This window comes from Aethalodelphis obliquidens, unplaced genomic scaffold (assembly GCF_003676395.1).
Source record: "Aethalodelphis obliquidens isolate GAN/ISIS:26980383/991018 unplaced genomic scaffold, ASM367639v1 scaffold24, whole genome shotgun sequence".
Classification (NCBI taxonomy): Eukaryota; Metazoa; Chordata; class Mammalia; order Artiodactyla; family Delphinidae; genus Aethalodelphis; species Aethalodelphis obliquidens.
In genome coordinates this window covers 20,034,689-20,060,962 of record NW_020837968.1, presented here as the reverse complement: position 1 = coordinate 20,060,962, position 26,274 = coordinate 20,034,689, and the positions used below count along the sequence as shown (strand labels likewise).

The 26,274-nt window shown below is 35.0% G+C and overlaps 1 protein-coding gene and 1 pseudogene across 4 annotated transcripts in view; one reads left to right on the top strand and one right to left on the bottom strand.

The window, feature by feature from the left end:
* AHCTF1 (AT-hook containing transcription factor 1) overlaps positions 1 to 26,274 on the bottom strand; it is an 83,978-nt gene that overhangs the window by 40,799 nt on the left and 16,905 nt on the right. For all 4 annotated transcript variants that reach the window (XM_027122385.1, XM_027122386.1, XM_027122387.1 and 1 more), the window contains exons 4-15: positions 23,325 to 23,505; positions 19,168 to 19,375; positions 17,401 to 17,517; positions 15,988 to 16,072; positions 14,498 to 14,648; positions 13,032 to 13,164; positions 12,736 to 12,917; positions 12,234 to 12,295; positions 11,178 to 11,306; positions 3,758 to 3,848; positions 2,593 to 2,682; positions 105 to 245 (exon numbers count right to left, since the gene is read on the bottom strand). In XM_027122385.1, coding sequence (XP_026978186.1) covers positions 105 to 245; positions 2,593 to 2,682; positions 3,758 to 3,848; positions 11,178 to 11,306; positions 12,234 to 12,295; positions 12,736 to 12,917; positions 13,032 to 13,164; positions 14,498 to 14,648; positions 15,988 to 16,072; positions 17,401 to 17,517; positions 19,168 to 19,375; positions 23,325 to 23,505 — 1,570 coding nt within the window. The remainder of the gene's footprint in view (positions 1 to 104; positions 246 to 2,592; positions 2,683 to 3,757; positions 3,849 to 11,177; positions 11,307 to 12,233; positions 12,296 to 12,735; positions 12,918 to 13,031; positions 13,165 to 14,497; positions 14,649 to 15,987; positions 16,073 to 17,400; positions 17,518 to 19,167; positions 19,376 to 23,324; positions 23,506 to 26,274) is intronic.
* Positions 7,962 to 10,076, top strand: LOC113628591 (polyribonucleotide nucleotidyltransferase 1, mitochondrial pseudogene; annotated as a pseudogene).

The following is a 26,274-nucleotide window of genomic DNA, read 5'->3' as shown; positions in this document are numbered from 1 at the left end:
CTGTTTGCCCAGTAATCCATCTAATACATAGGAAATGTATTCTTTCTCGAAGTCAAGAAGTAAAAGTCAATGAAACACTCATTTATATAAGACAAATAGCACACCTCTCTCGGTGATCTCTTGGGCCTCAGCTGCAAAACAGCTTAAGACTATATTAAGGTTGCTAAGAAGTAAATGGCACTGCTGGAGAGACTGTATAGTTTGTGGATCGATGAAACGACACGAACCATCAAATAATGGCGCACCTTTCAAGGATAAAATGTAAGATTAGTTTTGACACAGTACATCTGAATTAACTAAAGTCACAAATGCAAAACATATCAAATTCCTATTAACCAGAGAATTATTCTATATGAGATCTACAAAGACAAGCTTCAAATGACAAATACCCTCAAGGAATCTAGAAAGGCAGATACAAATACAAATTTTTATTTTTTAAAAATGTAGAATGAGACTTCCCTGGTGGCGCAGTGGTTAAGAATCCGCCTGCTAATGCACGGGACAGGGCTCGAGCCCTGGTCCGGGAAGATCCCACATGCCACGGAGCAACTAAGCCCGTGTGCCACAACTGAGCCTGCGCTGTAAAGCCCGCAAGCCACAACTACTGAAGCCCGCAAGCCACAACTACTGAAGCCCACGCGCCTAGAGCCCGTGCTCCACAAGAGAAGCCACTGCAACGAGAAGCCCGCGCACTGCAACGAAGAGTAGCCCCCACTCGCCACAACTAGAGAAGGTCTGTGCGCAACGACGAAGACCCACTGCAGCCAAAAAATAATAATAATTAAAAATAATAATAAAATAAAAATGTAGAATGAGGTAAGCAATAGGTGAGCACAGAGGAAAGTGATATAGATTCAACTTCAGATTCACTAGAAATCAGTTATATTCATTAAATGCTTCTCCTTCAAATAAATCTTTTATATCAGACCTTTTATGTATTATGTTGTTTTGTGATTATTATTTGATAAGAACTCTTTCTTTCAGCGCCAGTCTTCAAAAGTGAGACAATGAAATTAAGACTCAGATAGAGACCTATTACAATATAATTGCATGCTTTCTACAATGAATGCACTGTAGACTCGGTTGTCCTCTCATTTCAAACTCAAGGTTGAGTTTACAAATGCACTTTTGGGAGAAGCTATTTTAGCAGCTATTGGTTACACTGTTTTAGATAAGATTTAATTACATTAATAATTATGTGTGATTTGACCAGAAAACAAATACCTTAATTCTGAATACCTCCTCAAATCATTTGCTTTACTTCCAATACATTTAAAAAACTATTATACTTTGTATTTCAATTATTCTTAGTTAAAAAAAATAATAACAACAGTAATAAAGCTCAAAGCAGTAATAAAAATGGCTGAGCTACCAAGTTCAACCCTGAAACACCACATTATGCTCAAAGCATAATAAAAGCATACAATTTATGAACTGAGTCGAATTTTTTTTTTTGGCCAAGCCACATGGCTTGGGGGATTTTAGTTCCCTGACCAGGGATCAAACTCAGGCCCCCACAGTGAAAGCACTGAGTCCTAACCACTGGACCACCAGGGAATTCCCAAGTTGAATTTTTTTTTACATAACGTACGTAATCAGCCCTGAAAACATTTTCCTCTCAAAAAAATATTTTTTTCACCCTGATTCTGAATTATCAGGTGTTCCACACTTCAAATGTACAATGATTACTGAAATATTTAAAATTACTTATTTCATGTTTACAATTTCATTTAAGTACACCCTAAAAATACTATACAGAACTCCATGTACTCCTATCAAATTTTGTTGGTTTAAAAATCCTCTACTAAGAATAACTTTTTAAATAAGTCCAATTTGTTCATTCATCATGACATAATAATACTAATAACAAATACATATATACTTCTAAATAAACTTAAATTTTACTTTCATGTACAGGGCAATCATATATTTACCTTTAACATTATTTTTGCACTAGTTGGGCATAATGGGCTAATATTCACAGAATACAAGAAAACTCAAAGTGTACAATTCACTAATAAACAAGACTAGATAATGACTAATGACATCTGTTAGTAGAAGACAGGTGATTGAGTTTTTGCCCTGCTATTTAGCTTCATAAATATTTTAAATGGAAAATGAATAAAGCTCAAAAGTTAACTGGCATATTCTCTTTATTCCATCATTAACATATTTTATAAATTAAATGTCTAAGATCAAAAGATAATTAAGCTATAATTCTGAAACTTGCTATTGTGGACATACCTAACATGCTGCCAATTTAAATGATCTGCTGAATTTAAGGAGAGTCCATCTCAAATTATCCATGATGATTGCAAAGGATTACATGAATAAGTAATATGAAGTTGACATTTTTCAATGTGGGATATTTTTATTGTTTTATTAAAGCTAACACATGCTCATTTAAAAAATAAAAAAATAAACAAAAAAAAATAAACGATCTGTTGAAAAACCCTGTCACGCTAATGTAAAAAGAAATAAGTTTCCTTCTGGGACTTCTTTAAAGAGTTTGCAACTTCAAAATGATTAAAAATTATTATTGCTATATACTCAAAACATAACCCAAGATTAGTTTTTTAATATACTACTTACATAGTCTGTCAAATTCCTCTTTTGTGAGAACCGCTTTATTCCATGTCCATTCAAGAACAAAGCGCAAATTAGCAGCAGAATTTGGTTGTTCTTATTTGTAAATATGAAAGGGAAAAATAGAGAATGATTATTAATTACAAAAAAAAAAATTAGAAACTTTTCAGTGGAGAAACTTGACAGAAACCACCCTAACCAAGAGAGCGCCCTTAACATCAACATTAATGGAGACAAACTGGTAACATGTACCTTCAGGGTATCACTTCAGGGAGCACATCAATTTACATAACACTGCTGTAAAACTGTAAAATGTGAATCTAATCATGAGGAAAGATCAACAAACACAAACTGATAGGCAGGCTACAAAATAATACTGCCCATATTCTTTAAAAATGTAACTTTCTTCAAAGACAATGGCTTAAGAATTATACAAGATTAAGAGAGATTTAAAAAGACCTGAAAACTAAATACAAAATACATTCTGGATTGGATTCTGAATTCCCCCTCCCTAAAAATGTTACAAAGGACATTAGGACAATTAGTGAGATTCCAATAAGGTCTACAGATTAGACAACAGCATGCATCAATATTAGCTTTCTTGATTTTTATAACTAAAAAGTGTTTTTTTAAGTGAATATTCTTGTTCTTAGAAGGAATATATCGAAGTATTTCAGTAAAGAAGCATGATGCCTTCAACTTATTCTCAAATGGTCAGAACAAAAACAATGTGTGTGTGTGAAGTGTGTGTTTATAAAGAGAGTAATACACACAACTTGAATGAATCCCCAGAAAACTTCTGAGTGAAAAAGAGCCAATCCTAAAAGGTTACGTACTGTAGGATTCCATTTATGAACATTTTTGAAATGACAGAATTACAGAAATAGACAATAAATGAATGGGTGCCAGGCATTAGGAAGGGGGTGGCGGCCGGGGGTAGTAGGCATGGCTATGAAAGGGCAACAAGAGAGGTCCTGGGTGTGATATAATATTAGAGACTTGCCAGATCTTATCATTCATGGGGGTAAAGGTACACTGTAAATGTCTTACAACTGCACATGAACCTACAATTATCTCAAAATAAAGTTTAACTTAACCCCCCGCAAAACAGTGAATTGATAGTTTTAAAAATACGAAAGTAGTTTTTAATTGGTAAAAATCATAATCTTACCTTCTGTTATCCACCTTTTGATACATCCAGTCAAAAGTCCCAGAGAACTTGTCTGGATTGCTGCTGACAATATAGCTTCTAACTGTTCTTCCTAAACCATGTGTTAAAAAAAAAAAAAAGAAAGAAAGAAAAGAAAGGATATGTGATCAGAGACAGAGGCAGCAAGTTCTAGTTCAGAACACAAATTTTAAAAGGATTAAAAATCATTATGATTCACTAGGATGGCTATACACAAGGTAAGAAGCATTGGTGATGGTGCAGAAAATCCTCATACACTGCTGGTGGGAATGTAAAATGGGACAGCCAGTTTGGTCTGGTAGTTTCTCAAAAGCTTAAACAGAGAGTTACCAAATGACCCAGCAATTCCACACCTAGGTACACACGCAAGAGATATAAAAACACATGTCCACAAAAGTGTACATGAAGCAGCATTATTCATAATTGCCAAAAGTGAGAATAACCAAAATGCCCTTCAACTGAAGAACAAATAAAATGTAGTATATCGTACAGTGGAATATTACACAGCCAGAAAATGGGATGAAGTACTGATACATGCTCCAACATGAATGAACCTTGAAAAACACTGTGCCAAGTCAAAGAAGTCAGTCACAAAAGGCCATATATTATTTGATTCCATTTGTATGAAATGTCTAGTACAAGTAAATCTATAGACGGAGAGTAGATTAGTAGTTACCAAAGGCTAGCAGAGAGAAGGGAGGAAAAGGAATTGACTGCTAATGGGTATGGGGTTTGGGGGAAGGTGATAAAAATGCTCTAAAATTTAATGTTGTGATAGTTGTACAACTCCATAAATATACAAAAAACCACTGAACTGAATGGTATATGAATTAAATCTCAACAACACTTTTTTAAAAAAGCATTATACATCTCGTTTAAGAATCTATGAATTTCATTCACTACAGCAGCAAAGACTTTTTAAAAAAGGAATCATATGAATAAATAGATAAGTTAAACAGGAAGAGGGAGCTACAATATGATAAAAATTCTCCAAAACTAAAAATAGCATGATTCTAAATGGAGATTCATCAGAACAATTTACATTAAAATCAGGGACAAAACAAGGATGTCTGCTAGTACAATTATTTTTCTATGGTTTGTAGAGGTTCTACCAAATGCCATGAGAAAATAAAGTAATAAACAAAAATGGGGGGGGGGCACGGAAAGCCTATATTTGCTGATGGTTGCATACCTTGAAAATCTAAGATATTCTAATTTAGTTAAGTGGATACCAAATGAATATACAAAAATCAACTCCATCTAGAAATGAACATAGGGAAAATGGTCTACTCATAAAAATACTACAAAACACTTAGGGATAAAAATAGAAAGAAACCCACTAGAAAATAATCATAAACTCTTACTGAGAGATGTAAAACAAACCCTAAATAATTGGAAAGATATACCATTTATACCTAGATGATTATAAAAATGCCAATTCTCCCCCAAATTAACATGTGAATATAATAAAATTCCCAAAAGATTTCCAACAGAAGCACTGGATAAAACCATCTTATAATTAATAAAAAAGAACTGCCTATGAACTTTCAAAAATTATAGATTAAAAAGAGACTGCATTACCAAATATCAAAGCAGTATATTAAAATGGTATAGAAATAGGTAACCAGATTTATGAAACAAGATAAAAACCTGGAAATAGAACCCAGTAGATATGGACATATAATATCAGATAAAGGTGATATTTCAGTAGCATGATAAAAGGATATCATGGGTTCTGTTTCACAAATGATATAGCACAGCTGGACTAATCATCTGGCAAAAAGAAAAATGTACCTTTACCTTATATGACACACAAAAATGAATTATAGCCTTAAATGTTAAAGAAACATTTAGGTGTTAGGAAAATTTTTTTAAGCCAGAGCTATAAAATGCATTTGACTCTAAAAATATTATTTTGAATGTGGTAAGAGAGGCCATAAAACAGTGAAGAGCAAATGATGGGGGAAATATGTGTAAGATTTACAACAGGATAAATACCTACATATTTTAATAAAGAATTTCTATAAAGACAACCCAATAAGAAAAAAGGTAAAACCTACAAATACGTAATCAACAGAAGAACAAATCCTGACAACAATATATGAAATTACATATATATCATCCTTTTCACGTATATGGAGGGATAAAGAGATACAGGAAAGTATACATATCAAAAAGTCCATATACCATACATACAACTAACAAATAATTACCAAGTGGACACTGATCAAACTATGGCCCAAGTCTAGATTGAGAATACTTCCCAGAAGCCCTGTCTCCTCCTACCTGATCAAAAGCAAATCCCACTCACTCCTGCCATCCCCCCTGGTAACCACTCCCCAGCCTTTTGTAGCAATCACTTCTTTTTTTTTTTTGGCTGCGCTGGGTCTTCGTTGCTGCGCGCGGGCATTCTCTAGTTGCGGCGAGCGGGGGCTACTCTTCATTGCGGTGCATGGGCCTCTCATCACGGTGGCTTCTCCTGTTGCAGAGCATGGGCTCTAGGCGGGTGGGCTTCAGCAGTTGTGGCACTCGGGCTCTAGAGCGCAGCCTCAGTAGTTGTGGCACACAGGCTTAGTTGCTCAGTGGCATATGGGATCTTCCCAGACCAGGGCTCAAACCCGTGTGCCCTGCATTGGCAGGCGGATTCTTAACCACTGAGCCACCAGGGAAACCCTAGGAATCTTTTTTTTTTTTTTTTAACATCTTTATTGGGGTATAATTGCTTTACAATGGTGTGTTAGTTTCTGCTTTACAACAAAGTGAATCAGTTATACATATACCTATGTTCCCATATGTCTTCCCTCTTGCGTCTGTCTCCCTCCCACCCTCCCTATTCCACCCCTCCAGGCTGTCACAAAGCACGGAGCCAATATCCCTGTGCCATGCGGCTGCTTCCCACTAGCTATCTACCTTACGTTTGTTGGTGTGTATATGTCCATGACTCTCTCTCGCCCTGTCACAGCTCACCCTTCCCCCTCCCCATATCCTCAAGTCCATTCTCCAGTAGGTCTGCATCTTTAATCCTGTCTTACCCCTAGGTTCTTCATGACATTTTTTTTTCTTAAATTCCATATATATGTGTTAGCATACGGTATCTATCTTTTTCTTTCTGACTTACTTCACTCTGTATGACAGACTCTAGGTCTATCCACCTCATTACAAATAACTCAATTTCGTTTCTTTTTATGGCTGAGTAATATTCCATTGTATATATGTGCCACATCTTCTTTATCCATTCATCCGATGATGGGCACTTAGGTTGTTTCCATCTCTGGGCTATTGTAAATAGAGCTGCAATGAACATTTTGGTACATGACTCTTTTTGAATTTTGGTTTTCTCAGGGTATATGCCCAGTAGTGGGATTGCTGGGTATATGGTAGTTCTATTTGTAGTTTTTTAAGGAACCTCCATACTGTTCTCCATAGTGGCTGAACCAATTCACATTCCCACCAACAGTGCAAGAGTGTTGCTTTTCTTTTTGTTTTACCTCTGTGTATGCATCACTAACCAATTCAGCTCAATTTGGTCTATTCTAGGAATAAAGTTTTAAAGAAGATACATGGAAAAAGTCAACAAAATGCCAATATTTGCATACTTCCATATACTTTAGTCAATTTTCTCAATTCAAATTATTCATGTATTATCTATATAAGTGGAAAAAACAACAAGGGTTGGATTAACAGATTCAAAATAATCACAGAAAACATTAAATGCTGTTTCATTAACATGGTTGAGTTACAGGTAATTTTTTTCTAGTTTCACTTTTCTTTTTAAAACTTAGATATCATTGCTTTAACTAAACTTGATAATCTATAATGGCAGCGGGGGTGGGGAGGAATCAGTATTAATTCCCTAAAGTAAAAAAATTAAATAGAGCACTTAAAGTGCCCAACTCCTTAAGGATGATAAACAGTTCCCACACAATACTAATTTGGAGCCTTTGGCAGGGAAGGATAGTCAGTTTCATTTCCTGACCAAAGGGCCCTATGAGCAGGGCCACCAGGGCAAAATTTACCTGAGGTCTTTTAATAAATCTAATTCAGAGCTGCATAAAGCCATTTTGAATCTTGTGTTTTCCATTTTGTTTTCTTGGAGGGGAGGGGAATGGAAGCCCGCTAGCTTAAATGCAAATGCACAGCCCACAGATTATCCAGGGACCATTAGACAGAAGAGATTTCTTCTACACAACATATTAACAATTCTGCTAGAACATGCACCAAACAGATGGGCTAAAAAGATCATGCTACTCGCAATGAACAAAAGAAGATTATGAACAAAACTATTTCAAAACCTCGAGCATCTAGAAAAGAAAGTGGACCTGTTGTAGAAACTGTTCAGGTTCCATTACTAAAGTGAGCAAAATTTGTTGGACCAGGTGGATATCAATTAAAAATAACTTCAGGCTGAAACAGGAGTAACTATTAGTCAGGTGGATGAAGAAACGTTTTCTGTATTTGTACCAACATCCAGTGCTATGCATGAAGCAAGAGACTTCATTCCCGAAATCTGCGAAGATGATCAAGAGCAGCAGTTAGAAACGGGAGCAGTGTACACCGCCACAATAACTGAAATCAGAGACACTGAGTAATGGTTAAACTATATCCAAATATGACTGCAGCACTGCTTCATAACACACAACATGATCAACGGAAGATTAAACATCCCACTGCTTTAGGATTAGAAGTTGGCCAAGAAATTCAGATGAAATATTTTGGACGTGATCCAGCTGATGGAAGAATGAGGCTTTCTCGTAAAGTGCTCCAGTCTCCAAACAGGCTTCTCTTAAAAAAAAAAAAATCCTTGTTATTTGTGTCTAAAAATGGAACATCACACCACAGCCTTTATTTCCTACCCCTACATCATCACTGGGTCTCACTAAAACGATGGTAAAGAGTCAAAAAAGGTATAAATCAACAAGGACAAAGAAAAGAGAAGGGAAGGCATCATGGGATAAGACAGCTCAACAAAATTTTTGAGAAGCAGTACTAAGCAGAGGAAAGGTGACTGACTTAGCAGTGTGAAGGAAACCACGTCCTAGAGTCCCCACAGAGGGGAACTATAGATGAGAATAGAGCCAGTTTGGCTCTCAGAATCCTATCAGGTTAAGTTCTTGGAGAATCCAGGTACAGAGGAAAGTGGGTTAAAGAGTGATCAAACATGGGACTGAATACAGGCAACAGGTTCAAACTTAGTATCTAGAACAGACAGTCCCCACCCTTCTGTTACCCTGCAGCAAAGAACTGTGGAGCCAGCCTGACAGATCTCTGGAGACACTGAATAGTCCCAGAAAAAAAATCTGCGTTTCTCAACTAAAATGGTGCATATCCAATCTATCTTCCTAAAGTAAAAGATACCTCTGGATGAACTCTATCCACACAAAATACACAAAAGACAGTTTATAATCTGTTACTGACTCACTTAACATATGAAAAGATAACTAAGAACCACCAAACATTTAAGGATAGCCACCAGATCAGAAAGACTACAATAATAAAAATAACTCCAGAGAAAATAGAGATAATTCATGGAACTAAATAAAACCTGAAACATACATAGCTAGGAGAAGATATTTCATCCATAAAATAGAACAGAATACTATGAAAAAAGGATGATCAAAGAGTAAGAGCTCACAGAAATTTTAAATTGGGGCTAAATTTTTAAAATCTAAAAGAAAGAAAGGAAGATGAAGAAATCTCCCAGAAAATAAAATCAGAGGCAAATGAGACAAACAGTTGGAAAGCAAACATAAGTTAACCTAAGATCAACTCAGACAGTCAACATTTGTCTAATGGGGTTCTACACAGAGCAAAAACAAACTGAAAAGAAAAAATTAAGGTTGTGTGAATGGCAGGCTAGGCAAGGGTTTTTGGGTTTTTGTTAAGGCCATCTGGAAACTCCAGGAAAAAACTAAAGTTATATAAGGCAATGTTTATGTAGATGTCCACAGTCAGTTCCTCATCCACAATACAACCAACTGCAGACAGAAAACATTCAGGGGAAAAAAATTCCAGAAAGTTCCAAAAAACAAAACTTGAATTTGTCATGTGCCAGCAACTACTTATATAGCATGTACGCTGTACTAAGTACTTTAATCTAGAGATGATTTAAAGTACTTGGGTGGGTGTGCATAGGTTACATGCATATACTATGCCATTTTACATAAGGTACTAGAGCATCCTTGAAATCTGGTATCTGTGGGGGTCCAGGAACCAATCCCTTGTGGACACAGAGGGACAACTGTACATGACTGCACAGTGAATATTTGCTCAGTACAGTAATATAAAAGGAGAGGGGGGAGAGAAAGAAAAAAAAAAATCCCCTGGTAATAGTATTGAAAATTTCTCTTATTTCTATGAAATAAGGCATTAAATTCCAACTGCAGGTGTTAAATCACCAGCAGCAATATTTACATTTCGTCTGATATTTAAAAGGCTCTTTCCCTAACAATTCATTATGTTACATACCTGCAATTATTTAAATAACTTAATTCCAAAACTACTTGAGGGGAAAGTTAATAAAACATTTTCTCCTTCTCCACAGGAAAATGACCTGGGATTGGTTTACCTTCTTTAAGCACATTTTACTAGCAAACATCAAGTTAAAATAAATGTGAATTATAAGTTATCACCAGGCAACACTGGTTTTTTTTTTTTTTTGGCAACACTGCTTAAGAATGTCATCTGACTGGTAAAATGTATTGGGACTATAAAAACTGTGAGTGGATTTTACAATATTTTTATTTATATATCCATTAGGAAATTAAGATTTTGGCTTCCACGACTAAGTCTGATTCCCATAACTGTCTTGTGTTTTACAGGAACTTGGAATCTTCACTAAGAGGCTTTCACAAGACATTTGTTTCTATAGAGCAGTGGTTCTCAAACCATCACAAATCACCTCAAGGGCTTATTAAAATACGGACTGCTGGGCTCTACTCTTGGAGTTTCTGATTCAGTAGCTCTAGGGCAGGAACCAAGAACTTGCATTTCTAACGAGTTCCCAGGGAAGCTGATATTGGGAACCCTAATTTGTGGCTATAGACTGTGAGATTCACCTAAGTCAAGATGGTTTCCACACATGTGGTCTCATTCTCTTGCACCTAAGCTGTTCTCTCTGGGGGCTAGAAAATGGCCCCTCGACTGTTATAATGACTTCTACTCATGACATGCCTGATGCAGCCATGATGTGTTTCCTAGCCTATAGACCTGGTGGCAAGTTAGGCCTATTGGGTCCTACAAGTATGAATTTCAAGCCAAACCCAAGAACCACAGCTACTGACTTGCAGAGTTGGCATTATACTACTTAATCTACTTTTTTAGAAATTATCTAATAGATTTTTGTTATAATAGAAAGCTAATAACATGTGATCCAAAAGAAACAACAGAGTTAAAAATCTCTCACCTGACTTAAACTGGAAGGTTGAATATCAATAAGTCTTGGTGAGAGAAGGCCAGCCGCAAGACATCGATTGTAACTATCAGGAATGACTTCATTGAGAGATGGTCCTGATTTCTTTAAAAAAGTCAAAGTCTATAATAGATTGATTAATATCAGTCACTATTCAATTCAAATAATCAAATTTAAGAATAACTAATAAACTCATCACCCTACTTTACACTTAACATTTTGAATAAAACTAAAAGGCACTGAATGAAAATTGTGGAAGACTACATTTCTGTACTTCTTGCAGGGAAAAGTGCTTATAGGTTCTTGAGGTAACCAATGCTTGCTAGTTACAAATAATACTACTGATAAGGGTATTTTAAGTTGTTTATATGTAAGGTAACCCTGTTACCTTCTATAAAGCTGACAGACTTGGTAACAGATCTTAACAAACTTAATACACAAAAGAAAAATCTTGCAGTTTATTCCTCTTGGCCTAATGTGAAAGAGATCTGATATGAAGTATAAATATGGCATTCATCCACATCTAGCTGATTATCATTTAAAGGGTCTGCCACTTTGTGTTTTCCTGGAAAAGTATTTTCAACATACAGTCATAACCCACTCTGGGCCAGTCACTGTGCCACTGTGCTAGGTACTTTCTTTGCATTGCTTCATTTATCAACATACAGTCATAACCCACTCTGGGCCAGTCACTGTGCCACTGTGCTAGGTATCTTCTTTGCATTACTTCATTTACCCATAAGCTTTCTGAGAAGGAAGAGAATTAAGAGGATGGATAAAAAGGGATGCAGTAAAGCACTGCTTTACTTTTGCCTGGGGTTCAGGAGCTAACATCCATATAAAGCTGCTAAAAACATCCCAATACCTTAGAACCTAGAAGGCTGCCGTCAGTAACTGATGCTACTAGCGGCTAATCTCATAAACCTAGCAGAAGCTACCTTTTAAGACGAAACAATAGTTTATATAAATAACACTAAGTAAAGTTTAAATCCATGATCTGACTTCAGTTCAAGAAGAAACACTCTGTCCAAATTGTCATTTGTTACCTACCTCCTTCTGAAAACCACTACAAGTTATATGAACAACTCCTGAGTTTAACAAACAAGTGGCATCTGAAAAAAAAAAAAAAAAAAAGATTAAAAAAAAATCCACTTACATATTATATTTGGGATGGTTTTAATACAATAAAATTTATCCTAATAACAGATTCTAAGGCAAGGTATGGAATTACTACATACAATAAATTTTTAAGTAATTTGTCCAGGTATTTCTATCCTAACAAGATACCAAACCTTATCACAAGTGCACTTAATATGAAATAGTTAATACCTTTTCTAGCAAATTCAAAATAGTGATAATTTCTCTATAAAACATATAAACACTAAACTTCCTGTGTGCATATATCAAGTTAACTTCCTAACTTATCCATATATTAACTAATAACAATGAGAAATGAACAATACACTATACACACATATACACACAACACAAATACAAACACATACTCTTGCATGTTATTTTTCTCAAAAGGTAATGTTAAAGAAATACATACCAAAGTTGTAAGTACTTGGGTTAAAAAACTGCTCAGGAGGTGGATATGAAGGAGGAACTCCTCGACTTAAACTTCTCTCATGTACTAATATATCCAAGATGTAATGTGAAGAAGTCCTACTTACAACAGAATCCAGTGACCACAATGCAAAATAAGAGCAATTATGTAGATATTCTCCTGATCTAAAAGAAAATTTTACACATTAGGTCAATGAACTGCTACACATAAAATTCCTATATATGTATATATAAATAAATACATACACATATACGTAGAGAGAGAGAGAAAAATCATACCTTAACGAATCTGGCATTTGTGCATGATACCAACGATTTATGTCGAAAAGCCCCAAATATATAGAAGGCTTTCCCTGTCCATATATATTCACCTGCCAAGTAAAGACTGAAACACTGGTATCAGGAGACAAAGCTAAAAGAAAAGAAGATAATCTTTAAAAATAGAATAAATAATCTCAAAATAAATCCCCCAAATAAAATTAGAGCAAGACTTTCTCATAAATTAAGAGGCTTAATTCATATTTGATTTGATTTGTCAAGACACATTTCTATCATTTATTCTATAAGAAGAGATTCATTCAATTGTATGTTGACTGTTTTTCTATTTCAAGAAGACCTTATTAAAAAGTACTCATTGGCAACTTTGAGGTATTGTAGGTAGAAAAGTAGAAAACGATTTGAATGAAAATTCTCCCATGAATATGTCACTGCTACCAGAGAATATCAATACTTAAAATGGATGCCTTTAGGCTTTAGGGCTTAATTCTTTAGAAGAATTCTAGTTGAGAAGGATTGATCCAGCTATATGGTAACGCGTGGGGTGGGGGGACATAAGTACCTGGATGGTGGCTGGCCTAGAAGGATAGGAACAAAGTTAAGAGATCAATAGAAGGAAAGAGGAAAGTAAAAATCTGAGGCACAACTAACAGGGAATATAAAAAAGAAGATGTGAGTGGGGAATAAGAGACAGGGTTTGATAAGTTCTGTTTTGTCATGTTTAGTTGGATGTGAAGAATGGATCACAAATATAGATGCGGGGACTAGGACAGAGGCCATCTCTGGAATGAATGAGCTAACCATGAGAATGAATCCCAGTAAGAACAAACAAAATCAGGGCCCCACTGAACATTCCCAGAACTAAATAAAACTATCCCATTATCACATTCAATCCTCACAACCGACCCTTTGCAGAAGGTATAAATGTATTATTCCACTCACAGGTAAGGAAACAAGAGGCTCAGTCACAAATGTTAAATAATTTATGAAAGGTTACAACTAGTGACAGAGCTGGGACTTGAATCCATGTTGGTTGGATTCTAAGATCTATGCAATTTTCACTATGCCAGGATGTTTACCAGGAAGAAGGAATGACACTAAAGTAGACAAAAAATTCAAGGCAACCAAAGCATGTTTGCCGTATACGTCTCAAAAAATACAGAGGTAAACATTATTCAGAGACTATTCATACTAGTTACAACTAGAGACCTTTTTTTGTATGTCTGTCTGTTTTGAGAGCTGGATCAAAATACAAGGGTTTCTCATTTTCTTAATCTATTCAATTCTTGAGTTCTACACATGGCAATCTGGAGAGCAAGACATACCTCATATCTCATACAGACCTGAATATATTCCACAATTAGTATTCCAATGAACTACAGAAAACAATACCTGTCATATATCTTAAATCAAGATAAATCTTAAATCAAGTATTCACATGGTATATAATAAGAGTACTTTTAACCAACCTTCATTCATGCCTTCCTCCCTGTCACCATGAGATCGAAATTTCTCTACAGTTTGGCATCCCAACAGTTTGGTATTACCAGTCTGGCCCCTCAAAGGAAACATGCCACCTGTGAGGTCCAGTGTATATCTTTCTTCACAGTACTCTAACCCCTGAAATAGAAAATGTACAGCAATCTATATCCTAATAGGATTCTAGGAAAAAGTCATTCTAAAATTAAATGTTCTCCAAAAGAGTTTTCTTACAATACAAAGAAAACAAAAAAGTTAAAAGACTGAAGAGAACAAATTATTGAAAAGGGTTCTAAAATTTTATGTAGCATAAAACACAAATAAAAGACTAAATTTAGTCTCCCAAAAATATTACCAAGAAATCTTCTAAAGCTGTTACTGAACACGGGAACCTTCATGCACTACTGGTTGTGGGGGTAAACTGGACCTAAGCATTAAAATTATATATACGTATACTCTAGACCAGCAAACCTACTTCTGTGTTTTCACTGAAGTTCTTGCTCTAAAACAGTAGTCCTTAAATTTTTGTTCGCTGATCCCTGTAACAATCTGACAAAAGCTATGAATTTTTCCCCAGAAAAATGCATACAGTTGCCCCTTGCTGTCCATGAGGGACTGGTTCCAGGATCCTCTTCGGATACCAAAATCTCTGGATGCTCAAGTCCCTCATATAAAATGGAGTAATATTTGCATATAACCTACGCACATCCTCCCGTATACTTTAAATCATTTCTAGATTACTTATAATACCTAATACAATGTGAATGCTACGTAAATAGTTGCTGTGGCACGGAAAACTCAAGTTTTGCTTTTTGGAACCCTCTGGAATTTCCCTCCCGCCCCCCCCCGCATATTTTTGATCTGAGATTGGTTGAATCCACAGACGTGGAACTGGAGGATTGGGGGGGCGGGGGGAGGGACGACGCAGACACTGTGATCATGAAGATGCCACACGTAATTCAGGGACTTCACAAATTCTCTAAAACCCAAACACACACCCTCAAATACTAGGTTAAGAAAGCCTGTTCTAGAGAAGTTAATGTGATGGCTAACCAAATATGGCTATTAGCAGGACCCCACTATTTCCTCAAGAATTCAGCCAGAAAAATAGTCATGCAAAACGTAGATGCATTTACCCTCTTTCACAATTGCAAGCGACAAGACTATAAAGTCACCCCATGGCTTACTGCTTGTTATCTTAGAGCAAGAAAGTGGGGTTATTTTTCCTGGCTACCAATTAGGCCACAAGTTTGTCTTGTCTAATTCCCTCATTTTAGAGGAAAGTGACACCTGAAGATTTTAAGATTGTTACCTTGGTAAAATACCAGTCTCCTGATCCCTAATCTAATACTTTTCACATTATATTACGAATACAGTATTAACTTGAATAGAAGAATAACATTTCAATATCTCAGTATCTTAAAACAGGCAAACAATGAACAAAATGGTACTCTGAACCCATACTACCATTACCATTTACCTCATATAAAATTTGTCCTGATGCCAAACACTTTCTGTCACCAAAGGCCAGCTGAAGCAGATGCAAACTCAAAACATCCCCTTCACTGAAAGAAACAGAAATTAGCTAAGGAGAAATACTGAATATCATATTAATGCATTAAGCACTTTTTATTGTCCAAATAAATTTAATCTGCATACAATATTGAGTGCATGTGACAAAACTGAGGTCACTGTAAAGAATTTAGTTTTACTTGGCTGTTTTCACAAAATGTAGTCCTTTGAAATAATAACTGATTTAATTATTTATTGATTCTAATTAACTAAAGCTTATGTTGCTTGCATATTTTAGGTGACATCTTATGTGCCTGAGACTATAACTCTTTACTTAATAGTCCTTCTCCCTTTCTTCAATAGGTGTGCTTTACTTAGGCAACACTGGAAGAAAAAATAAATGGGATACAAAAATTGTTCAGATAAACGTCCCTTCTCATTCACCACATGGAGCCTTCACAAGGCACATTACTCAAGCTGCTGCCAGCCCACATTACACTCAGATGGATGGAAATACGGATTTCACTTAATGAGGAATATCCCAATAGCTGTCTCTATATTTTTATTTCTATTTTCCTCCAGGATTGACAAAGTGACAAATCAATTCTTCCTTCACTGACTTACTCACTAAAGCGTAAGACAAAACCTCAAAGTGAAGACATCTAACACAAAAACCCAAGCTGACCACAATTCATGTACGGACTTGGGAAGAGAAAGTATTAGGAACAGTTATCAAATCATGTCATTTATGCCACAGACTTAACTGTTTCATTGATCATCAAAGAAAGTACTAAACACCAATGAAAAATAAGAGAAAATCAATACTTACACTGTCCTAGCATTGCAAATGAACAAGCTTAACCAGTTTGAAATTAAATTGAAAGGAAAGATTTCTCACAAGCTATAGCTGGAATAAAATTAAAGCTTATGAAAGATGGAAAAATTAACTGAATTAACCCTAAAGATATACTGCAAAAGGCAAGCAGAGGGACTAGAGAACACAGTACAGATACATACACAACAAAGAGAAAAAAGGAATGAGATTATAAAAGAGAAAAAATGTTCTTATGAGAGAACATAGAAGGCCATAAAAATTGCCTAAGGAATAAGAAATTGCCTACTCATGTGTATTGGCTTACTCTCTGAAATAACACCTAAACAGGTCAAGTAAGCACAATTTCTTCTTACTGATATCTCAGCATTACTCAAACATGCGGAAATAATCATTTCCCTTTTAAAGTCATTTCAACTACCACTTTCTAATTCACTGAATTTATGTCACTTTCACTAAAAAGGGACAACACAGTACAAAGCTTTGCAAAAGAAATTAACTGCTACTCCATTCCTGACAAATATTTAAAACCACATGTATCACACTTACCTATCTTGTGTAGACTGAACAGCCCACAAGTAACAGCAATTACGAGGATCGTTCTCAGGTTCTTGAAAAGTGACAGCATATACAGGAACTCTTCCACCTTCCAACTGTGTGTAGTATCTATAACAGGCACAAATATCAGTACACTTCATACTTTTAAGTTATAATTTCATGAAAAGGAAGAAGATGCCTCATGTAAGAATCTGGGTTAGAGCAACTGCTGTTCATACAATCGTCTTATCTTCAAAAATACACAGGGTACAAGACATCAAGACAATGAGCATGGCACCCCATCTCCCAGGTAGAACTGGGAAGGGTTAAAATTACTAAAGCACATGCATATACACATGTGTGAACTAGTCCTTCCAGGCGTGTAAACGTATGCCACGATGTACTGTTCCCCAATACCGGGTACTCTAGAAAGAGATTAAATACTGCCACAACACTCTATTTCAGCTGCTTGGGTTTAGAGTCAATTTCCCCATTACGACAACAGAATGAGTTAGAATCTGAAGAGTTCTCACAAACCCTTTGGAAAAGCATGATCAGTGAAGGATGATAGTGCTAAAGAAAACACTGTAAAAGCCAGGTTCTCCAGGCACTCCTTTGGGAGCTATGCAAAAACAAGAGCTGATAAAAAAGTATCAACAAAGAGAGTTGAGATGGACTTCCCATAGGGAGCTACTAGGCAATAGCATTGCCACTTCATCACTGGCACTTTGCAGAAAAATTTGACTTTGAGGAGGTGCAAGGACAGTTAATGTTTACTTAAGGGGCTAGTAACACTCTAATATCATCAAAGAACCCAACAGTAAAAAATGGGTATAGGTGAGAATCTTTATTTTCTACCTCTCTCTTTTTCCTTCACTTCAAACTTGGCAAATATTTATAACCAAACACAGCCAAGGAGGTACCAATTTGTTGGTGAGACGAACTGAGCAGGAAGTTTGCAAGGGTGAATATTTTGTTGACTCATTTGCAAGAAAAATTACTCAAGAAAATATTCCAATATTACTTGGAAGAAAAAAGAAGAAATAAATATTAAATTGACAACTTAAGAGACAAATAGGTATCTACTTAACTCTTAACAGAGATTAGACTTAAAACCTATAGTGCCTTACCTCCCTCAATAAAGAGTCAATTCCTCAGCAATTTTAACAACATAAAGATTAATAGAAAAGTATCAATATAATTATACTTGGGGGAAGTTTTTGACAGCATAAAAAATTTTTAACACAGTATTTTATAACTTTTTAAAAAAGCTTTTGTTTTTCTGTGAACTGAGAACTACTACTATTAAACTACCTTACACATATGGTTATGTAGAAAAGTACTTCTGAAGAATTCATACTATACAAATACATAGTTTATCTTAATATAGTCATAGTTACTAGCAAATTGAACACCACAATGACTGTAATGCCTTTATTTCCCCTGGCCGAGCCACACTGCTTGCAGGACCTTAGTTCCCCGACCAGGGACTGAATCCGGGCTACAGCAGTGAAAGCACAGAGTGCTAATCACTGGACCACCAGGAAATTCCCTGAAATGCCTTTTAAATATACTGAATCAACCGAAATTCATGTGCTAGGTCACTCCTTTATTATACAAAGTTATAATTTAATGCAATGGAAAAGTACATAGTCATTCAATCATTATCCTATCTTTTCCTGTTTATGTTAATTTTTAAATATTAGTAATTGAGAACAAGTTACATTCACAAAGAAATTACCAATAATCACATAATCGAAGAGAAAAAGTTGTACTTACTCTCTTTTCATGCTTTTCATATTCCAAAGTGCTAGATACCCATCAGAAAAACCAACAGCAAGCTGATTTGTCCGGTTTATGTAACTAAGGGTTGAAACAGCTGTTCCTGATGGGCTTACTAATTGAAAACACAGATGGCGTCCCTCTTGTATCACATTTTCTCTGATGTGTGGTACTTCAGCTGGGATACCAGTTATAACTTCAAGGTCTAAAAAATAAATAAGACAAGTAAGATTAACAAACTATAAACATCATAAAAGCAAGTGTGTTGCCCATTATTCAAGCAGCAACTGAAAACTACTGGGGTCAATTAAAATAAGATTAGTGATAACAAAGCATACTGAACTATAAAATAACTGCCTTTATTTTAAATGCTATAATTTTCGAAGTATATTTATTGTATAATTTCTTAAAAATTTCATAGTACACATCAAATATTATCTAAAGTAGACTCTTTATTTTAAAAGAATTAAACAATTTCCTTAACAATCATAAATAAAGCTGATGGTTTCTTTATTCAAATTTACAACTAACAACCTAAATATTCCCCTTGGAGAATGGCTGGTTCCAAGTCAGAAGCAGAAAATATATAAGATGAGCCTGGCACATCCTGTGCCAGAAATCTAGGAAGCTATCAAAATCTGAGGGGATGTGTCAGACTACATGAAGGTGCCTTCGTTAGCAAAAACAGGACATTTTTGGGCATGAGAAGAAAATAATGAAAATGAATAAAACACATTAAGTACAATATATAAAACCCCATGAGTTCCTGCCCTCCTTACTTACAAGAGACCTTAATGAATTGAAACACTGAAAGTAGCTGAGTACCAGCTTCTTACTCTGAAAATTAGTACTTAAAGAAATAGTAATATAAGCATTTATTCTCCCTTTTCTGTACAAACTGTATTTCAAGGTGAACAAATGGCCCTAGTTAATCAGAAAATTATTCTTTAGATTAACAGAACTTTAAAATCATCTTTTTTTGCAGCCCTAATGACACAAGAGACCTAGGCAACAATCTCAGTGGATGAAACAAAGTATGGTTTTTCAACCTTGGCTCCATTGACATCTTGGGTCAGATAATTCTTTGCTGTGGGGGCTGTCTTGTGCTTTATAGGATGTTCACAGCATCCTTGGCTTCTATCTACCAGACGCCAAGTAGCATCATCTCCCTCCAGTATTAATGGCCAAAAATGTCTCCAGATATGACCAAAAATCTGGAGGGCAAAAAATCACCCAAGAACCACTGGTACAAAGGTTGATGGATCATGCTGTCGTCATCTGAACCCACTGATCACTGAATATGAAACAAGACACCATGTGCCTCCTGCTGTGATACATTATGAAATACCCAGCACTTCTGAAGTATACTTGTCAAGTGTTAAATCAATCTAATCAGAGCTAACTTAACAATTGCAGAAAATACAAAATGTAAATGACATCACATGAAGACACACAGATAATTCCAAAATGTGGGGCATTTTACCAGATAACTAACATCTTCAGCAAGTCAGTGGCACTAAAAATAAATAAATGAATAAGGACAGGATAGAGGGAGGACGGCTCTAAATTAATAGACATGAGACGCAAACCATCAAATGTAAGTCCATATTTAATGTCGTTAACAGTGGTAAACCACATCATGATTATGTAGTAAAATAACTGTTATTTGCTTTAGATTAGTACAGAGTAAAAAAGAGAGAAGGGTGACTTCCCTGGTGGTCCAGTGGTTAAGACTCTGTGCTCCCAATGCAGGGGGCAAGGGCTCAATCCCTGGTCTGGGAACTAAGATCCCGCATGCCACACGGTGCAGCCAAAAATAAAAAAGAAAAAAAAGAAAAAAAAAGAAAGAGAGAGAGAGAAGGTGGGGAAAGGGAAATAAAAGAGAACAGATGCACATATGGGTAAATTCTGAAAACTGACTTGAATTTAGGTAACAGGTTTGTGGGAATTTTTATACTGGTCTATCTACTTGAAGATGTTCGAAATGTTTAAATAAAAAAAATTCAGGCCCATTCATTGATATAACTTGTGCAAGAGCAGATTCCCTCAATGCTGTTATGAAGGGGGAAAAAATCCTATCACATTGTACTTGAATGATTACCCTCCTAATCCATTCTGCTTCTGATTTTTTCCCCCAGAAAACAGCAAGTGATTACATTTTGCCAAAATAACTAGTTAATAAATGGAATACTGTAAACTTATTCAAGAGAATAAAGTAGACTCTATATGCACTGATATGGAAAGATGTATAAGAAATACTGTTAAGTTTGAAAAAGTTGCAAAATAGTATGTATAATATGTTTATCATGTTAGGAACTTCATTTTCTACGTTGTGTGTGTTTCAGTGAAGTCTAAATAGCTGTAATTATAAATTACTTCTGTAAACAAAAAATTAATTTTGCATTAAACCCCAAAACTCAACTTTTTGTATGCTATAAAATTCAATGGCTTCCTAATTCTCAGAATTGAGAAACTGATTCTGATCTTTGATTACAATCCAGAGTTTCATTATAAAATTACCCTTGTGTTGAATTTAACTACTAACTATTGACTCCTGAAATAAAGCATGTTTCAACTCTACTATTTTGATCTGAAGAGTTTTAATTATGAATACAGGTATTTTAATTAGCCTTAGACCTATAGCGATATCATCTACAAAACACTCTGGAACAAAACTCCATCAAGACTAATTCCTTCATCAATTTTCTACAAAGAGCAGTTAAATCATTTCTAATATTCTACAAATTCATTTTTAGTTACTGTTATTTATACTAATCAATTCTTTTCATTTCAACTTTACCTGGGATTTTATTAAGATCAATCAGATCTTAATACATATTAAATTTCCAGGTATAGTTTCCATCACTATGAGAATTTTTTTTTTCCTTAAGTGCATGTGTGGCCATTATTTCTACCAAATCAAACTTTTTCATGTCATATTTTGCAGATTTAAATTTTGATCAGATAATCTGGTTCTTCAGTTAATTTCTGGTCAAACATAATTTTTACCACTTGCAGTTTTAATCAGTTTTATTACATACCAACAGTTCTTATTAGTTATACTCATTATAAATTGGGACAAAATACTGATTATTTATATCTATTTCTTAGCTGATCCATAAATAAACAGATCTGCACTAATATTACAGGACTATTTTTTTTTAACGATTTATTATTTATTTATTTATTATATTATTTATCTTTGGCTGTGTCGGGTCTCAGTTGCGGCACGCGGGATCTTCATTGAGGCACACGGGTTTCCCTCTAGTTGTTGTGTGCAGGTTTTCTCTTCTCTAGTTGTGGCGCACAGGCTCCAGGGCACGTGGGCTCTGTAGTTTGCAGCACACAGGCTCTCTAGTTGAGGCGCCTGAGCTCAGTTGTTACAGGGTATGGGCTTAGTTGACCCGCAGCACGTAGGATCTTAGTTTCCTGACCAGGGATCAAACCCGAGTCCCCTGCATTGTAAGATGGATTCCCTACCACTGAACCACCAGAAGTCCCAAGAGGACTATTTTAAAAATCAAGAAGGTCCTGAAGGAATAGTCCTTTCCTGAAACTTTATTGGTAATACACACATTTTTAGAAGTTTTTAGGTTAGCTCTCCTCCCTACATAAACCAATCAAGTAAGAGTCTCATAAATCACAAAAATAACAAAACAAAAAACACTTGAGGAGTAGATTTATAAATATATGCATTAGTATTAAAGGGGGAAAATTATCTCTCTTCACTTAAGTAGCGTTAGTTCTATTTTAGGATGTTATTTTGTGAGGGAAGACTTTTAAATTACTGTTATTTATTGCTTTATTTCTATCTTGGGCTTACTGTAGGAACAAGATTTTATACCTTTCAGCCCTTCTTCTGGCATTTACTTAATAACTTGAATATATTATTCAAGTGTATATCTGGAAACATACCCCTATCTCTTTCAAGACCTAGTCTATAAACACTTCATCAATAAAGTAGAATAACTCATGCAAAAAATCTCCATAGTGCCCAAAACAATAAAATAGGAGCAAACATTTTTTTAAAAAAAGATACATAAAGAAGTTTCTATATAACATTTTCTGACTATTAAAAAAAAAATCAATCCATTGCATCAGAATACTCAGGTGCTTAATTTCTGGTTTCAAGCAAAGAATGACTAATTAATTACCTGATGCCTCTACTTCATTCTGATTGCATGACACGTCATCCAAACACAGGTCAATAAGAAGGATCTGTCCAACATCAGTTACCACAGCTGCCACACCAAAAAGCCATCGCAGGCTTGGGTGTAAATGCTGAGTACTTGCGCTGGCTCCTCCATGATTAATTATAGGTTCAATAGCTGTTACCTAGAAAGCAGAATATATCATTTGCTTTTCTTATACAAAGTGAGAAAACACAACAAATTTTGAGGTTAAAGCAGGTATTAGTTATACAGATGTTAACATTATCCAATACAGAACCATAAATCTGCATTTGATACTTGCAAATCTGAATAACATAATGAAATGTTCAGATATAACAAGAATCACATGGTGCAGTTGGAATAATAACTGATGTTTATCAAGACTTTACTATATTCCAGACATTATGCTAATCAATTCACAATAACCCTTTGATATCAGACTATATATAATTATCTGTTTAAAGATGAAACACCCTGAGGCTTAGAATAGCCGAGTTATTCAAGTCACACAGTCATTAAGTATAAAACTGAAACCTAGATTTTTCTCACTTTAAAACTCTTAACCAGCTACTGTATAAGTATATAGCCTCTTCTCTAAGGAAGACTAAAAATAAATCATTCCAGATAAATTTACTGTTTACACTTTTTTAAAAAGGTCCTTTTTATGCCCTAAAGCCTGAAGAGGTCTAACCTTCTTTAAAAGGGCTACATTATAATGGACTTCACACAAAGCTTTGGCAGTAACTGGATCACTGACATTTAACAAGGACTGAAATTACTTAAAGAAAATCATACTGTAGCTACATTATGGAGTTGTATTTTTCCTCTTCATCTCATGAGTCAAATTTTAAATGTCTGTACCTAATAGTCTGTATTTTAGTTTACACTTAGCTTTCCTTCTGTTTCTTATTAATTCACAAAAATTAATTAGGTATGATATTTGATAATTAAGTATTTGGTGATTTCTACTATAATACTGATGAATATCCTAGAAAGAAAAGAGGAAATTCGCTATCAATGGTTTATGTGTTAATGTAAGGTTAAAGTTTGTTTCAGGTTGTAATTTATTATTACAGACAAAACCCTGGCTTTCTCAATATTTCATTAGTACACAAAACATTCCTTAGTGTTTCTAATTCTGAAAGCTGTAATTTCATGGATTGTCTTCCTTTTCTAAATTATGTAATAATGTCTATAAATACTAAAGCATGTTCTCTTTAATTCCTTCAGTGAAGGGTAAGGGATCTGTTTGCATTCCTCATATAAATACTATACATGAAGTTATCGACAATGCTACCTTAATTAATTTTAAAGTGAGGCAGTTAAAAGCAAATTTAAGAGGGGATACTGTGCCCTAGTCAAAAAAGAGCTAGTTGACTGAACTCCTTTTGAAGGTATCTATCACTCCTCTCCCAATCTTTTCCTTCCCCTATATTCCATGTGATATCAACCATTCATCCAATTAAGCAACCAATAATTTATCTAATTCTTATTCCTTCTCAATTACTCTTATCCAAATGATCAACAAGTCCTGTCCATGTTACCTCTGGAATCTACTTTGAATCTGTCCCATCTTCTCCATTTCTTATGCCACTTCCTCGGTTCAGTCCATCATCCTTATTTACCTGAACTACCCCAACCAAATAGCTTTTTACACTACAATTCCACTTTAAATTTAAAATGATTTCACCACAGACTTTAAGAGGAGGCCCCTAACTGCAAATAAGGCCATTCACAATCTCAATCCTCACCATTTCTGGCACCCACTTCCTCCTTCCCTTCTCTCCCGCCGTTCTGAATAACATTAGTTTTCCAAATGTTCCATACTCTGTGACTTTTTACACTTTGGTCTCTTTGCCTAAAATGTCCAACCTTTTTGAACAGAAATCATCCAGGTGTTCTCCACGTTCCAAGTGCTAAAATTATCAAAGCACTTATTATATTTATGCTATCATCCTATAATCTGTCTTCTCCCACTAGACTACAAGCCTTTTTGGACAGCATGTACCAAGTTCAATTCATCTACTTACCCCCAAAATCTAGCACATAGCTTGATTTACAGTAAGCACTCAATAAATTGCCAAAAATAATTCTGTCTTTAAAATCATCATCACTGGCAAGTACATATAAGATACCAGGCTATAAATTACTTCAGACCCCACATTAGCCCACTGGGTTGGCTTCCTCACTATAAAAACATTATTATTTTGTCATTAAGCTCCCTTTTAACTTTAAAAATTCTATTCTATGACAATATACATTACATACATATATATGCATACATAGTTACATATACTTTTGTGTGTAAAGTGCATACTTCTTTCACACTGGTAGAAAAAGAATTCTACTCTTCCATGATTTTTGTCTGTGTGTATTTGTAAGTGTACACATTTTCTCACCATGTAAAAAGAGCAGTAATAAATCTGCTGAAGAAACAACCTGAATTCAAAGAACTTCTATAATTACTACTGGATAAGATGCCTGGCATATTAAGGCATACATATGTTAGAATTAATAAATGGTGAATATAAATGAACTCACTATTTAAATATATTATTCACATCTTAAATGGTAATAAAGACATATTTTACATACTGCTGCAAGGCTACAGTCTCAAATTAAAAGAGAAAAAAACAGGCAAGGAAAAAATTGCATAGTGATGAATATAATATTTTTATAAACTTTTGGTATCCTCATAAAACACAACTGGATGTAAGAACAAAACTCAGATGATACTTTTCATATATAAGAACACTACATGTCATCACTATTTTTACTCTGTAATTTTCTAACCAAGAATAAGGAAGTTGTACTTTAATGTTTTTTAAATTTCATTGATTTACATTGTGTTAATTTCTTCTGTACAGCAAAGTGACTCAGTTATACATATACATAGATATATATTCTTTATATATATACACATATTTTCTTT